The sequence below is a fragment of the Empidonax traillii genome, unplaced genomic scaffold (assembly GCF_003031625.1).
Source record: "Empidonax traillii isolate 1590-97213 ecotype Southwest subspecies unplaced genomic scaffold, ASM303162v1 scaffold1030:size276291, whole genome shotgun sequence".
Taxonomy (NCBI): Eukaryota; Metazoa; Chordata; class Aves; order Passeriformes; family Tyrannidae; genus Empidonax; species Empidonax traillii.
Genome location: NW_020956223.1, coordinates 67,602 through 84,314, shown reverse-complemented (window position 1 = coordinate 84,314; position 16,713 = coordinate 67,602). Strand labels below are relative to the sequence as shown.

The 16,713-nt window shown below is 47.7% G+C and overlaps 1 protein-coding gene across 1 annotated transcript in view; it reads left to right on the top strand.

Moving 5' to 3' along the window:
* ADAMTS17 (ADAM metallopeptidase with thrombospondin type 1 motif 17) overlaps window positions 1-10,195 on the top strand; it is a 155,545-nt gene extending 145,350 nt beyond the window's left edge. The window contains exons 22-23 of the mRNA XM_027904260.1: window positions 3,415-3,592; window positions 5,783-10,195. Coding sequence (XP_027760061.1) covers window positions 3,415-3,592; window positions 5,783-5,934 — 330 coding nt within the window. The 3' untranslated portion in view covers window positions 5,935-10,195. The remainder of the gene's footprint in view (window positions 1-3,414; window positions 3,593-5,782) is intronic.
* The last annotated feature ends 6,518 nt before the right edge of the window (window positions 10,196-16,713 follow it).

Sequence of the window (16,713 nt, the reverse complement as noted above, 5' to 3'; positions counted from 1 at the left end):
GCTGCCTTGACAATTTGTGAGTTTATTTCCTTCTGGATATCCCCACTGGCTTGCATGTTACTGCCAAAGAATGTGAATTGAGGCATTTTTGTCTCTCTTTTGCCTTCTCAGGCCGTGTTTGAACTTGGGGGCTCTCATTAGGTCCATTTTTTGTAACTGGTCATTAACCCTCTCTATTTTACAGTGCTGAGCAATCCTTTGATCTTTGCATGGGGGTGGATTTCCACTTTACAATGGCTCTATTGTCAGTTTAGGGCATTATGGTTAAACTCCATGAATTCTGCATGTGCCATTTTCCTGACAGGGATCTCTGTCAGTACTTGGAGGAAGGGAAAATCCACTTTTTTTTTTTTTTTGTCACCAGCATCTCTGCTCAACCCCTTGTCCAAGTCCCAGCTTCCCAGAGGAGGCAACTTGCTGGTGGGTTGTCCTTAGTGAATCCAGCCCTGAAAATTGTTCTGTGGATTTGCTTGCTTGCCCCATAAACATTTGGGAACAGAGAGCCTGTAGCTGTCCAGAGGAGGAGGGAAGGTATTTATGGGAATTTGCTGTTCAGTTGGAGTTTGATTTTTATGCCTCTTTTAATGATGTCCTCTTTTCATAGTGCAGCGTGAGTAACAATTCCCCCTTTGTATGTATTTTGTATCTATTCCTACTTCCTATTGAAATTCCTAGGAAAGAGGCTATCCAAGTAGAGAGTTGAAAATTTCGTCTTAAAATAAGCCAGATGTCCAACCTTCCTTTAGCTGCCAAGCCCTAAAGAGTTCAAGAAAGATGTTAAAATCTGTCTTCCTGGCTGTGAAAAACTAATTGCATAGCATAGGTGATGATCCCAGTCTCCCAGGAGAAGGAATAAAACTGCTTTGGGGCAAAAGCTCTGCTGTTGTTTGTCTGAGGACTGGAGTTGGCAGCGTGTGTGGAAAAAGGTTTCACTTGCCTGCCCTCCTTGCTGGTTAACAAATGCAGAGACAGGAACACAGACAAAGGCAGGTGAGTGTTTGGACGTTGGTATCTGAACACCTGATTCACCTGATGAGAAAAATGTTGTTTTCTTTCCTTTTTTTTTTTCCTTCTTTCCCCACTCTGTCACCCTCTGTTAAGAGCATTTGGAAGCACAGGGAGCGCTTACAAGGCAGAGGTTTCAGACTCACCGTGTTCCAATCATGGGAAGGAACCCCTTGGCCTGGGATGTTTTCTGCCTGTTTGTAAAAGGGATGTCCAACTCGCTCCCCTTGCAGGGAGTTTGGGGAGGATTAGGATTAGGAAAGCACTGGGAAGGCTAAAAGTGCCGTGGAAATCCTGAGGATTAGAGGTTGCACTTGACCAGTGATGTGGAAGGGCCTAACAGCTGCATTTCTCAGGATAAAAACTGTTCTCTTCAAATCCAGTGGGTGGATTCCAGGCTGGGGGAAGTCACTGAGGGCACACAGTGCTAGGGAAGAGCAGAGGGACACCCAAAACTAAGGGAATGCCCAGATCTCACTGCAGAAGCTCAAGTTATGAAGGGGGGTTTTCAATAAGGGACTTTAACAATTGCTTTTTGGAATAGCTCTCTGTAGGGAATGGAAGGGAAGGGTTCATTCAGCATAATCCTAAATCCATAACTATTGTTGAGGTATTAACAGACAGTGACTAAATCCAACATCTGAAAATCTAAGTGCAAAAGTATCTGCCATAAACTAGTTGACCCTAAATTGAAATAAGAAGATTGTAAACAGCAAAACCCCAGAATTATTTATTTTTTTAAAAAAAATTAGGTTCCAAAATACATGTAGAATTTTAATATAGCACAACAGCTGCCTTCAGAATACTAAAATTCCAGGTCCTGGAGAGGACTGCATAGCTGGAAACAGGGAGGTAAAGCTGCACCCCAGGATGACTCAGTGGCAAAGTCCACAAGGGGTCTGAGCCAGAGATTGTTCCAAATGGACAAATTCAGTCCTAGAGAAAGGCACTGGGAGAAAAAATAGGAGTAAAAAGCAGTGAAGCACTGGGGAAGATTAAGAGATGGGCAAATACAAACTTGGTGAGTTCACCAAATGTAAGAAATGTGTTTAATAAACTGTCATTGATGTGAGTGACTAAAGGAGAAAATCATATGAAGAGCAAAGCTTTACTGCTTTGTGGTCTTTGAGAAGCAGCAGGGGTTTCCTGTGATATCTGCAGAACAAAATGACCACATCTTTGCTGTGCTCACCTCATGGATGGGAGAAGAGGCCTACACACATCCTTGTGTTTTGCCCTTGGGTACCAGTCTTACAACATCCACACTGCACACACATCCTTTGTACTTGGACTTCAGTCCAACCTTAGTGCTGCCCATCTTCTGAGCTTCTTCAATGTTTGGCATTCTCTTTTTGAGAATTACCACTCTGAGGTGATGGTGTTTTTCAGGGAGAAAGCTCCAGTGTCCTGGCTTTGATCAGGAACAGCAGAGGACAGAAAAAAAAATCGTCATTTTTTACATCATCCTATTGATACCTCCTGAGTGTTCCCTCACCTCCTCCTCTCCCCCATCATTTGCTTGTGTGTGGCTTTAGCAGAAACAGGAATCTTACCCAAGTCCTGCAACCCATTGTTTCTTTATGTTAAATACAAGGTTCTTTTATTAACTCCAGCTGGTGCACCTCCCTGTGCTCCCTGTGTTTGCTTTATTAAAACTGAGCAGCGTGCAAGTAGGACATTGTAAATCACAAATGACTGGGCCAGAGGAAGAGGGAGGGACTCCCATTGTAGGACAACAAAGAGAGTGTATAAACAGCCTGGGCCTCCTGGCTGATGGCAGCCAGAACTCCTGGGTACAGTTTGCAATTGCTCCCAGGAGGACAGGCAAGTGCCAGACAGTTAGCAGGGGTAGATGGGAGGGAATGCTGGAATGCCTGATGTGTTCTCTCCTGTCTGAGGCAGAGCTTCTCAGAGGTCTGGGCATGCAGGAGCTGCCAGCCTCTGCTGCAGTCCTGGGATTTATCTTAGAGCAGTGCCTGGCCACCGTGTCTGTGGAGGAAACCTTGCTGGACCATCCAAGTCTTGGAGGGGAATTTTAAGCCAAGGCAGCCAGTACCGCTCTGTCCCTCGTGGAGAGGGAGGCGGAAGCTGCCGGTCCATAATTAAGCAGTGCACATTTTCCAGCTTTGCCTCTTCATGGCCAGTGCAGGGAATTGCGTTTCTGCCTGCTTGAATCACGGGCATCCACAGGGACAGTCATAGAGTAGACGGACTCAAGGCAAGTCCAGACAGAAAGACAACAACTCCCCTCCCTGTGCCATGAGGGTTCCTCTGCTCAGAGCTCCCCCTCAAGGTGCAGAACCATCCTGGACAAAGGTGTGAAGGTCCCTGGCTGACAGGATGACTCTGGTGTGCAGGATGTGGACCCCCCCGTGCCCGGCCTGTGTCTCAGTGTGCTCTCTCCCCCAGTGCTCCTCCACCTGCGGGAAGGGGCTGCAGTCGCGGGTGGTGCAGTGCATGCACAAGGTCACGGGGCGCCACGGCAGCGAGTGCCCCGTGCTGGCCAAGCCAGCGGCCTACAGGCAGTGCCACCAGGAGGTCTGCAACGAGAGGATCAACGTCAACACCATCACCTCGCCCAGGCTCGGTGAGTCGGGGCCCTGGGGGTGGGGAAGGTGGCACCTGGGAAGGGCCAGGCAAAGCCCAGGGTGGGGACAGTGGGGCTTCAGAGATTGCCCAGAAATTAGGAGAGGGCAGCCCCAGGCAGACTCCAGAATGAAGCTCCAATGTGGGTATGTCCTGGCAAATCCCTGCCTCAGGCTTTGCCCGAGCGCTCGGCACTGGCTAGAGAGCACTGGAGAGAGCAACAGGAGCACACAAATGGTGGGTGATTGTTTGGCTGATTGATTGATCACAGAGGTGAGGCAGGTGTACCTTTCTCCACCACAAACACCTCCACACTCGCCTTGTGCTGCAGTGAGTGTGAAGTGTGATCATTTATTCATCAGCGCCCCAAGGGAACTGCATGACCTTGAAAAGTAGAGCATCAGTGTTTGGGGGTTTTCCCTTTCATCTGCTGCCACGTGAATGTGGTTTGATGAATTGATTTGCCCAGGGAGGCAAATCAAGCCTCTTCCTGTGATTTTCTGTCTCTGTCCCTCTCCTCACCCTTCCTGCATCCCCTGTGTCCCTGGCTGAGGTGGGAATATGGTGATAAGCCATCTGTTTCCTGAAACACCTTAACACTGGATTTAAAAAAGGTCACTTGTTAAGGCCTCTGTTAATACAAATTTGGGGGAACCCCATGATTTTCCACATCATATTTACTCAGTTTATAAGGGGATAAAAATATAAATACACTTTCTTTCCAAACTTCATCCCTGTGTGTTCAGCCACAGCTCCAAGAACCAAGTTGGTTTCTTTACATTTCACACATCATCACCAGTAAGGTGAAGCTGAATTAATGAATCAGCTGCTCTGACACAGCCACATCAGTGCCTCCCATCACATTTTGGTGCAAGAGTGTGGGTTGTAAACAATGCTCTAAGAATTTACCAGGAAGAACAACCTCCTCCCTCACAGCTGAGCTGGCTTAGAAGCCTCGAACTCACCTGAAAACACAGAGCTGCTAAATAATAGAGAACCATTTTCTAATAGCACTGTCCAGTGTTGAGTAACACTCAAACTAAGAGTGGACTTGAAGCTTCTGAACTGAAATTTGTTTCCCAAAAGTTTACCAGATGTTTAAACAAAAAAAAAAAAGGGAACTTTCATTCTTGCAAAGTCAGTCACACTGAGGGGCTTCTAACCCCTCTTGGTAAAGAACATGTGAGAGCACTTCCCAGATATTTTAGCACTAAGAACGTAGTGGAAGGAAAACATTTCATTTGAGACGTAAGCCCTTGATACACTGATGAGACAAGAAATCCATCCTAATTCACGTTTTAGGACAAAGCAATAAAACGCTCACGTGTTTAGAAGACTGAGGAGGCTCGAGTCCCTGCTGAAAGTAATCTGCAAGTAATTTGGGATGCTTTTGTTTCTAAACCAGGCTTGGAATCACCAGGGCCAGAAACGATGATATTTGATATTAACAGAAAGATATACCATTGAGTGCTTTGCTCCTCTTGCTTATAAACAATTCTAATTGGATTATCTTTAAACAGAATTTTCTGTTTTCTGCAGTGGAAACATCACCAAAAAAAAAAAAAAAATTACACAGAAAAAAATTTCAGTAGTCTACAAAACCCATGCTGCCTTGTCCCCACTCCAGAGTGGTTTTCATCCTGATTGCAGAAGGATTTAAGTGTGGGGGGTCACCTCACGTGTTTTTTACATCTGTGTCTCACTGAAAAGGGGTTTACCTGTCTCTCAAGCACCTGAACCATTTCACTGCCTCCACATCCTTCCTGTCTTACTTCACAACTTCTGAGGGACCTTGGACCTCTAAAATGTTAGTCCTAGCCTTGTTTGTGGCTCAGTTTCTATTATATGAAGTCTCACCTCAGATTCATCAGGTCTATCTCAGGTGTTCTTTCCCACTGACTGTGAGGAGTTCCTGGGCTTAAATCTGGGCTGATGCTTTAGTCATTTTGTTCATCCTGGCCTGTTTGTCCCTGAGACAAAGCAGGTGCAACCTGAGGAGGTTTGCATGTCCAAGGAAGGAAGGAAGGAAGGAAGCACTTCCAAGATGCTTTAGTAGCAAGAACCTCATCTGCTCCGCAGTGCTGCCAGCGAGGGTGGCCCCTTCTTCCCTCAGGGGCAGGGGTTTGGATCACACCTGCCATGCTGTCCCCTGGCTAACGTGGTAGTCTGTGCTCTGTTCTCTCCCCCAAAGCTGCTCTCACCTACAAGTGCACGGGGGACCAGTGGACAGTGTACTGCAGGGTGATCCGGGAGAAGAACCTGTGCCAGGACATGCGGTGGTACCAGCGCTGCTGCCAGACCTGCAGAGACTTTTATGCAAACAAGATGCAGCAGAAGAGTTAATGAACCTGTGCTGCTTCCTGGAGTATTCCAGCTGGTGGTGTGTGAATCACGGACTAAGTAGGTCTGAGTGCTGGAACTTCACGAGTTGCTACAACGTGTGGTGGATCCCAAAGCAAACCCAGTGAGACTTGGAACCAACTCTGCAGACTGGATACCAAAGTCATCCGCTCATCCACCTGAAAAACAACAACCAGAAAGGGTCATCTCAAGGAGCCAATCGTTTTATAGAGTGTTTTTGACATCCTTACGTTTTTCATTAATGCTTTTTACTTTTAATATATTAAATCACCGGCCACTGGATGGCTTGCTACCATTAAAGGAAAGGACAAGAGCTGCAAAGTGATCATTTTGGATAAGGTTATGGTACCTCCATGGAGGAAGGCCTCTGGCAAAGTAATTCAGCAAAGGTAGAGACATTACTTAATCTTTTAATCTTGGCTTTCATCTGATGTTTTCGACTCCCAGCAGTTTTCCCACTGTAGGGTGGGCTTGGAGGGACGTGCATAAATGAAAGGCTTAATTTAAAGAGAGGATTTGCTGTAAAAGCTTTTGAAAACTGATAGCAGAGGATGGACATCTCTGAAAATCCTACAGAAAACTTAGTATAATTATATCCAACGTTCCAAGTCATATTTTTAGAGCCACTAATAGGGACTGCTTTTCTTTCTAATTTTAAAAAACAATCCTCTCTCTCTTTCCTCCAGAATAATAGAGTTTCTTTTATGAAGCCTAATTTTTCTCTGGGCTTAATGAAGTGGAAGCTTTTTAACAGCCGTAGATAGTGGGTTTTTTAAACAAGAACCATTTACATGAGATGGGAGAAGCCAGAAATCATTCTGTGCAGTAGAGCTCAGTGAGGGATTGCTTGGCCTAATCTCTCTCCAGTTTTTCGCAGTCAATCAGATAATGAGACTGTTGGTTTTTCTGAGGACCGTGAAACTGGATAAAGTTGGAACAGAAACTGGATTTGGAACAACCTTTGTGAAAAGGACGCAGTGGGGAGCACAGCAGGTGTCTCCTGTCCCTGGGCTCTTGAGCACAGCTGAGGTTTTGTAGCCTTTTGAGTCCAAAGTAGTCAGGGATACAAGGCATTCAGAGTGTAACCTGGAGCTGGTGGAAGCCCTAAAGCTCAGACTCCCACTGCTTTCAGTAAGGGCTGGGAGTTTCCTGGGTTCTGGGGGTGCTCCCTGTGCCCCTGTTGTGGTGCTGTCAGGTTTGGTGCTATCGGATCGGTGCTGTCGGATCAGGTGCTGCACACACGATACCCCCCTCCATGTCTCTGCACTTTAAACCAAACTCCTCTCTGTGATGTGAGGCTTGAAACAGGAGCTCTGCCCAGGGCAGGGGCTGTCCCCTCTGTTGTCACACACAGATCAGTGTCTCCCTGTCACATCTTGCTCCAACGGGTATCATTTCCCGTGCCGGGGCCCAAGGCCAGTGGGGCCGTGGTCAAGTTTCAGCTCCCTCCTCCTGCCAGGAATTGGATAATCACAGCTTTGTGCTTGCTCTAGAACTGCCTGGGACTGCTTTACTCCTGGGATCTGAGCACAGAACCAAGCCCAGCTACTCCCCCAGCCCCTGGATTGCAGCTCCCACCTGGCCCCAGGTTGTCTTTGTTGCTGTTGTCTCTTTTTTTTTCAGTGCAAAGAGGGATAAAGACTCTCAGTACCAAACATACCTTTAAAGCAACTTTTCCCTCCTTGTGACAGTCCTTTCCACATCCAGGACCTCACTGCGATAACCCATTAGCATTTTATTAAGGGCTAAATTTTTCAAGCACAGGAGGGGGATAATGTTCAGCACAGACTAACACTGGGTGGGCTTCACATTTGCATTTCTGCTCGTTAGTGCCAATGGAGTGTGTGTGCACAGCAGGGCTGGCCTGATGCACAAAGGCACCTTTGCACACCCTTTTTTCTCTCATGCCTGTCTCAAACAAATCTGCTTTCCGATGCCTCAGATGACTTTCTCTGTCAGGGAAATGATTCCAGCTTGGTTTTTGTTAGACTGGGTGTTTTTTTGGCAACTTATAATCAGGATCAGACCTCTTTTTTTTTCTGCTATTCCCACCCTGTCACCCAAACACAGAGGTTGTGTAAGTAATCAGTGGAAAATGTTGCAGGCAGGGGTGACAGGGAAGGTTTAGGCAATACCAGGGTGCTATTCAATGGGGCAAATGAACAGGTAGAAAAACTGCTCAGGAGAAAGTTCCAGGAGATCAGAGCTTGGAGGACCTGGTTTATATTGCTAATTCACAGCAGTATTTTCCCCTTTGCCTGCAGTGACACTGGGACTGTCCCTGCTGCCTCCCTGCCCCCACAGCCACCTCTGGGTTCCTTTACACCCCTCCCTCAGCTGGGAGTTTGCTGTTTTTCTCTTAAGGGGCAACATTTGCCCAACGAAGTGGCCCAGCTCAGTGAAATGCCACCCCCTTGCTGAACATTTGTGGCGTTAGGAACGCTCAGGCTGGGCTGGGGAAGGATTTGCCGTCGGGTTTCTCCGTTTTCGTGGCACTGTAACACGTGCATTTATCATTGCTGGGAATCAAAGGTGCTTTTCAACAGCGGGGAACGTTTTCCTTCTGGTGCTGCTCTGTCACCCTCTCTAGGCAAAGGGGGGCTCCTGGAGAGGTACATAGGAGAAGGAAGGATTTTAGCTCTTCTGTTTTTCAGTAATAATTCACTCCTGGCCACTGGCCAGAGCAGGATACAAAGCTGGTTAGACCTGTGGCCTGTCCCACTCTCCTGGGTTCTGGACCCAAAGAACATTTGGGTCCGAGTTCTGGGTCTTACCTAAGGAAACATGAATTTACAAGGAATTTTTTCGACTGTCTGAGCACTGAAAAAACCACCTCCCTTGCTCTCACAGATTAGCATGCATCAACCTTTTATGCTTTAGAATCAAAACCCAACATTAATTAAAAACTGGTGGCGCAACACAGCTCCGTGTTATTACATTCTCTCACTTCAGATGGTGACAACCTTCCCATCTTATACTAGCCAGAAAAATAGCAATAACAACTTTAATTATCTCCAATACTCCTGCACTTCTGTTTTGTATCATTTTATAGGAGCTTTACTATGAATTCACAGCTCTGCTCTGCCCTCAGTTACCACATTCTGGTGAAAAGAAAAGCTGTTTGTCTCAGTGTATCTATGACAATACTTTTTTTTTTAGTTGTTGGTAAGAGACTGATGCTCTTTTGATTACAGTGGTGGTATTTCCTTATTGTGTAAACAATACTCTGTACTGTTACTAAAGTACTGTACATTTCTAGTTGCACAATTGTGTTATTGAGTGTAGATTCTCACTATCTCATGTATGGTGCTATTTTTTGTTGGTGGAAAAGAATCTTAGCAGTCGATTATTGCTTGATATTTTATTATAATACAGGGATGTATTCTCCATGGCAATAATATCATTTAAGTTTTCTCATTACAGAGTGAAATGTATATATTTTTCCATTAGCTAATTTGCATATGTACTGTATCCATGGTAATTTTCTTCTTGGTGCTGGTTATAAATAGAAAAGATAAAAACAGTCAAACTGAATGGAACCAGTTGTAAATGAAAGAAAAAAAAAATAGGAAAGAGGATCATTCCATTTTGAACAAAAATTGAGGATGTTGAGTAATGAATTTATTTTTTTCCATAACAACTTTAATAAGGTTTCTGAACTTGAAACAAAAATGCAAAGCGAACCAAACAGCATGAAAACGAAGAGAGAGGAGCGAAGCTCTAAGTAAGTACATTGTGCATCTGTCTAATACTGGACTGAGACTGGGATTTGGTTAAATCTATGCCAGTTTTTCAGTAGCTGTGGTCAGTGTAAAAGGTCATGTGGCAGTGAAATCCTGGCATCTCAGAGTTCCCTCAGTGTGTGTGCTGACAAATCAGGAAACGATGGGTCTTGTCCTGGTCGGGTCGCAGAATAAAGCACGGGGATGTTCACACCTGAACCATGCCTTGCAAGGTCTGTGCTCAGTGACACGAGAGTAGAAAATTCCTGTCTGGAAAAAGCGGGCCAGGCTCTGTTTGGGATGCCCCTGTGTGTGCCTGAGCTGGAGCTTGTGTTTGGGGAGAGGGACATTCCGGAGGTGCCTTTGGGAAAGGGTTTTTTTTTCCCGCGTGTGCGGCGCCTCGCTGTGTGATTGTTGGGGAACAGCTCCCCAGGCCCCACCTGCTAATGAGCACTGCTGAGCAGGTGGGAATTGATCCTGGAGCAGAACTGTCCCTGTGTTGGGAAGGTCTCTACACAACCTGGCTGAACACTTCCCTGTGTGAAATAAAAGGAATTACTCCAGTGCCGAGTGCTTTGGGTGTCTTTGTTGTAGGCCCGAGGCAGAATCTTCGTGCTGTGTAACTCCCCCCTCAGCGTGGTGATGATGTTTTTTGCACCTGGAGGATCCTCTCCCATCCCAAAGATGCCACTGTTTGTGTCCTAGTCCAGTTCAGCCCTTGTTAAGAGGACACTTCTTGGAGATGGGAGCAGCATCTTCCTAAAGGAGCCTTAAAGACTCAGGAATATGGTTGAGTGGTGGATTTGGCAGTGCTGGGTTAAGGGTTGGACTCGCTGATCTTTTCCAACCTAAACCATTCCGTGCTTTTATAGCAAACCAAAGCCCAGCTGGTGGGAGAGTCCTCCTCCCCAAATGACTTCCAGAAATGCAGTTTTTTGCCTCCTTCAATAACGGAGCTCATTTACTGATCTCACACTGCCGTCTTTGTCATGGCACTACGGGGATCAGCTGCCTGGTTTTCCCGAGGTTTTCCTTAGGAGACACCAGGCCCTGCTGCCATCACACACAACTGTTGACAGCAGCAGAACTGCTGGAACCCCGTCCAAGCGTTGCTGCACATTAACAGATCATCGTGTTTGTGCATTGCCCAGAGTCAACATCTGATTGCAATTGTTGACCTGTTTGAACACTGAAACGTAGCTTTAAGCCCTTGGAAGCCAAAAGGCTTTACATTAAGCTGGGATATGGCAATGGGAGGGAGGGGTGTAAGGAATGCTGTCATACATTTGGCTTGAAATGTTCCTGGTATGTGCCAATATCTCATCTATAAATCCAGTAGGCTTATGTGCTTAGTTTGCCTATTTTGCATGTAGCCATTTGCTGGTTTGCTCTTATTCCTAATCCCCACCTCCTTCCCGAGCCATTGCCCTTCCCTGTGAGCTCAGTTGGTTTATTTATTTAAGACACCCTAGCCAAGATCACTAAAGGCAGGTGGGGTCAGATGGCTCCAGTGCTCTGGCACAGAAGTACCAGGAGGAAAATATAATCTCTCCTCTGCTCCTTGGAGGTCATTTCTGCCTCCACCAGCTCCACCTGCTCCCTCCGCTCTCCTGCAAGTCCTGGTGTCATCATGGCAGCCTCAGCTGCAGGGCCCTGCCTTCTCTGGGAGGAACTTTCCTTCCAAAAGGCTCAGTGTGGAACACTTGATCCTGACATCAGCCCCACGCTCACCGGGAGTGCTGCTGATGGAGAACTCTGCTCTGCTGGTAGAGTGAAAACTGCTTGTTCCTTTGTGCTTCCCCCAACAACACGTGGTCCATTTCCATCGGGAAAGGAATGTTTTCTTCCTGCGGAGGGGTGTCAGCACAAACACCAGCGTGCTGTGGAGTTCCAGGCAGAGGAGAGCTGTGCCAGATGTGCTCCCGTTCAATGCACTCACACTTCTGACAGTGGTAAGAAGCCCTGGTGACCCCCCCCCCCGCCCTTGCTGGCAGGTTGTTTGTCTCACTTGTCGTGCTGCTGTGGGGATACAGTGCTCCCAGAAACAGGCAGGCTGTGGGAGCTGCTCCTCAACAGCATTTCTTCTTCAAGGACTTGGGCCTGTGCTGAGCTCGACTGATTGCACCTCTCCAGAGCGCTTGCACTTCAGCTTCCTCCTGGTTATCTTGACCTGGAGGCAGGTGAGTAGGAGGAGAGGAGTTCCTCCAGTGCTGCCAGTGCACATTTTTCTTTCCTGTGTGTACATTTTGTCTTTTTATCATGTCTGTGGCTTGTCTTTGCACTCCTTAGAAATGGGCAGGGCTGCCTGGAGAGAGACTTCCCAGCAACAGAACAGCCTTGGACGAGCAGGACTGAGACATCTTCATTTCAGATGGGAGGAATTGTTTGTTCACAGAAGGAGAGTTTGAACAAGAGGTTATGTAAGCAGGGAGGGACCAATTCCCCTTAGCAGTAACTACCCTGAGGGTGATCAGAGAGTCTCCAGAGCTGACCCCCGTGTGTCTTGCATCACCTCGTCTCCTTTCATGCCACTTTGATGTGACAGGCCCCATGAAGGGTGCCTGGAGGTGCATTGGGCCACATTTATTGCTCTGTCAGAGCTGCTGTGTCTGCCAAATGGTGGCCAGACACCCAGACAGACTGTCCCAGTTAGCAGAGTCCTGCAGCTGTGGCTGGCCCCTGGGCTCTCTCGGGAGTTGTGGCTTCCCTCAGCTCCTCTTGTCTGGCTGGGAGTGGCTCCTGGTTGGGTGTTTCATCCTTTCATCCCTCTGTGGCCTGGCTAGAGCTGGAGCCTCCAGTGTGTCTTGTCTGGGTCATGTCACAGGCCCATGCACCCACCAGAAACTTCACCACCTCAGGGGTCTGTACAAAATACCTTCCCTCATCTGCTCAAGTGCATTTTACCTCTTCCCTCAGCCCTCTGAAGAAAACTATTTTTCCCATCATATTCCTGTGACTGCCCTCCCTGTTGCTCTTTGAATGGTTTTTGTTCTGAGCTCTTTTGGAATTATTCAGTGTTATCTGTGCAGAGGCACTAAAGAGTCTCCACACAGACATGTGGATGCTGGAATGCCATGCCCAAAGAAATAGTCCTTTCCTGAAGAGACTGCAGGTGGTTTGGGGTAGAAGGCAGATTCCCAAAGTTAAGTGGCATTCTTGGCAGCAGGAGTCTGAAAAGGCAGGAGATGAGCCTGAATGGAGTGAGTGAGCCTGTGCTGTGGTTACTGCTCTGGGAGGGAAGGGAAAGGGATATTCCCCACTGGTTTTATATCCTCAGACATACTTTTTGTTACTGGAAGTAGCCAAGGGTAAAATTCACATCACTTCAGAGATGCCCCTTAACAGAAACCGGCCAGGACTCTGCTCTGCAGATGGGCTGGCAGGGAGGGAAATGTTAATTTTCCACCAGGAGAGCTCTGGTAACACACCAGTCTGCACAGCCTGGCTCCACCACCCCAAAAACCAGCAGCTGCTGAAAGATCCCTGACAGTTTTCTGTAAGGTCACTGCACTGCTGGAGACAGGCACTGAAACTGCTGAGGGATTGGTGAAAAATGGGCAATCCTTTAACAGGGTCTTCAGGTTGCACCAAGATCAGTGTAATCACAGCCTGCCCAGCAGAACCAGACAAGCCACACTTGAGTTGGGGGTGTTATTATTTTATTTTCTTGGAAAAAAAACCCATTATTTGAACATTTTGCAGCTTCCATTTTTTTCCCCAGCTCTGTATTTTTTTCCCCTTGACTTTTGTCTCTAATGACAAAAAGACCCAACCAGACTGCAGCTTTGTTTTGGCACCGAACTTCCCTCCTGAGATGATCACACAAGAAGTCTTTTATCACTTTGGGGGCTCTGAGCCAGAACTGCTTGTGGTGGAAGTGGCTGGGACTGTAACCCCAGGCTGTGGTGGGATGAGAGTCAAGCCCGGGCTGTCAGCAAGGTGGAGCCCCTGCCAGGACACGTCAGGACTTCTGAACCCACCTCCCCTGCTGCTGTGGAGGAAAAGGTATGAAATCCACATCTAGATTGAATTAGTCCTTCAAAAAAATTAAGTGTTGCTTAAAATACAAATCCTGTCCAGAGTCGTGGTCTGGTTCCTTAGGAAATCACCAGAAGTCGAACTTCCCCTGTTCCCCACTGCTCAGTAACAACGTGTCCCATCTTGGTTTTCTCACAGAGCTGATTCCCCTTCTGTGCCACTTCACTGTGTTGGCTTCAGCGCTGTCAGCTCTGCTTCGTGCCCAGGTTTGTGTGGAGGAAGGAGGGTCCTGCTGAAGTCCTGGCCTTGTGCTCTCCTCGGGCATCACCAGAGTTGCCGGACACTCTCGCTCACGGCTTCTTCCCCACATCACTGCCCATCTCCAGCGATTCCTTGAGGAGGGAACAGTGACCCTGAGCCCAAGAAACGCTGACAGCCACATTTCCCAGAGGGTAAGGAAGATTCCAGCTCAGCTTTGGGTTTGTTTTTTGGTTTTGGGGTTTTTTTTCCTAACCGTGTTTTGCTGAAGAAACAATTTCAAAGGGGGGAAAAAGAAAAACCACATCATTGCGTAAGCAAGATGGAAAACAACTTTGTCTGGGTTCCCAGGTATTTATGTGCTGTTCCCTCTGCAAAAACATCGCTGCTTGGCCGTTCAGCACGAGGGTTTTGCAACAGCTGTGTGCGCAGCACCATCCATCACATCCCTGGCTGTCCCCGTGGCTTGGTTTATTTGTGTGCAAGGCAACCGAGGGGTTATCGAGGCTTTCCATCAGCTGTACAAACTCACAGCAGCACCAGCTCTCTGTGTGTCCCTTTCTGAGAATCCCAGTTTTTGGGTAACAGGCTCTTGGGCAGCTCCTGGGAGAGATCTGGCCTTTCTGAGGTGTCTCTCTTGAGGGATTGCTGCCTGTGCTTAAACCAGAAGCTCTGGAGTATCCACAGCCGTATGTATAGGAGGGGAAAGGCATATTTGCTTGCTTCCAGCCTCCCCATAGAATGGATCTAAAAGCAGAAGTGTCCTTCACTATGGAAAAAAAAAAAAAGATTGACGAAATTGACAAAAACATCCTCGTATTTGTAGTTTTTGTAGATGTTTTTCAAGGTATTGCAAAGTCTTGCCAGGCATCTCCCTTTCCTCCCCTGCCTTCCCCAAGTACTTCCATTTTTGGCTAAAAAATCTCAAGTTTGGGATTTCTTGACCAACAACGCCGGCCAGAACCCAGGCTCTTTTCTCTTAATTTTTCCACCTAATTTTTCCACTTAATTTTTAAATTTTCTGGCAGAGCAGAAATACTGTTTTGATGGCAAAATTTCAGCCAGCTCTGCCAGCAGCCACACAGGCAAAACAGAGCATCTTCCAGGAGAGGAGCCTGTTCCGCAGGGCCCACGCGACGACTGAAGCTCCTCTCCCCGGCCCTGTGCCCCAGCCAGCTCTCTGCTCTTAATGAGAGACATCTTTCTAGAGATGCTTCCAGCCTAAATCCCTCTTGGCAGGTCAGCTTGGTGATTCAGGTGCTTTGCCAGGTTCAAGGAAGATGTGGGTGGCACAGAAGGATCCCCTCGGAGCGAAGCACCGCGGGACTCAGGGGTGGGATGTTGTCCATCTCTTATCTGCTCTGGCTGATTTTGGACTCCTCCAGGCAAGCACCAGTTGGCAGGGGAGGGTGGGGAGGAGGGGCAGGTCCAGCTCCCCTTCAAAGCAAAGTTCATTTTGCTGTTGTTTATTGGTGGTGTTTGGAGCCGTGCACAGCCAGGAGCCGTCTCCGTGTGTCCCTGAGAACCTCCAGGGACAAGATCCTGAAGTGGCTGATGGGCTGAAATGACACCAGTCCCATGACTGCTGTGTGTCTGCTACCCATCTGTCCACGAGGAAGGGGCTTTTTCACACTGAATTTAAGGGGAGCCCAGCTTCTCTCATTTTTCAGTTCCTGTGATGACAGGAACCTGGGAGACAAGGGAGAAAGATGTTCCTACAGAGGAGGGCAGAAGCCAAATTTCAGTGTTGGGCCTCAGCAGCCAAAGCAGCATCTACCCATTGGCTACATGGACAGTCTCCTCAGGGAAAAGCCATCCCTCAGCAGTCTCTAACATTTGCAAAGTGCTCTGAGGTCTTCCAGTGAAAGACTTTTTAGATGTGCAAAAGTTTATAGCCCTTCTCTGACCATTGCTGATTTGAGAGGGTTAAGTTAGGAACAGGAAATACAGTGACTAAAGGAAAGCCATTAATATTAAATTCTACCCTTTGCCAGATTGTCTTGTGTTATCTTTGCTCTTTCATGAAATATTTTCTAGTTTTCCTTGCAGGGCATTCCTTACAGGGGCAGCAGCGAAGGAGCTGTAACTTGGCACATCTCCACCTGCTTTTCTGCCGCAGTGCACATTTGTGCTCTGGGATTTGAAGAATTTCCTTTGCCTCTAGAACTGATATGCAAACAGTCAGCTGTACAGACATCAATCTGTCCAGTAGACATGCCACGTGACCTGAGGAATAATACAGGTGGTCAGCACCGTGCTGGTGACTCCTGAATTCTGGGAGCGAGCACTCATTTTCCTGTGTCCGGAACACGGGAGGTCCTGTGTACACCCTCGAGTAATCTGCTGTGCCTGACTGATCACAAAACACCCACCAAGATCCCCCTGACAAAACTCTTCATTTTTGCCAAGGAAAGCAAAGATTTGCAGGAGATGGGAGAGGTGACCTTTGCCACCTCACAAATATCTGGGGGACCTCAGGACGCTCCTCTCGGCAGAGAGGTGCTCGTGCCAGAGCAGATGTAGAGCCCTGTGTGGTCAGTGCACAGCTCTTCCAGCATCCCTCTCCTCACCTTTCTTTATCAACTGTCTCGTGGTAAAAGCAGAAATGGGCACATTTCAGCTGCTGCCTGTTTGCTGTGTTGCCGTAAGTCACGCTGTGTGCAGGTGCTGCTGTGGGAGCAGGGATGGGTGAGGGGTGTTAGGGCTGGGAGAGAGGACTGTTGTGGGTGCATAACCCAGCTCAAACCGCTTTCCCCACCAGAGATTTCATCACAGCCAAAAGCTAGGTGTTTGAGCTTCTGGG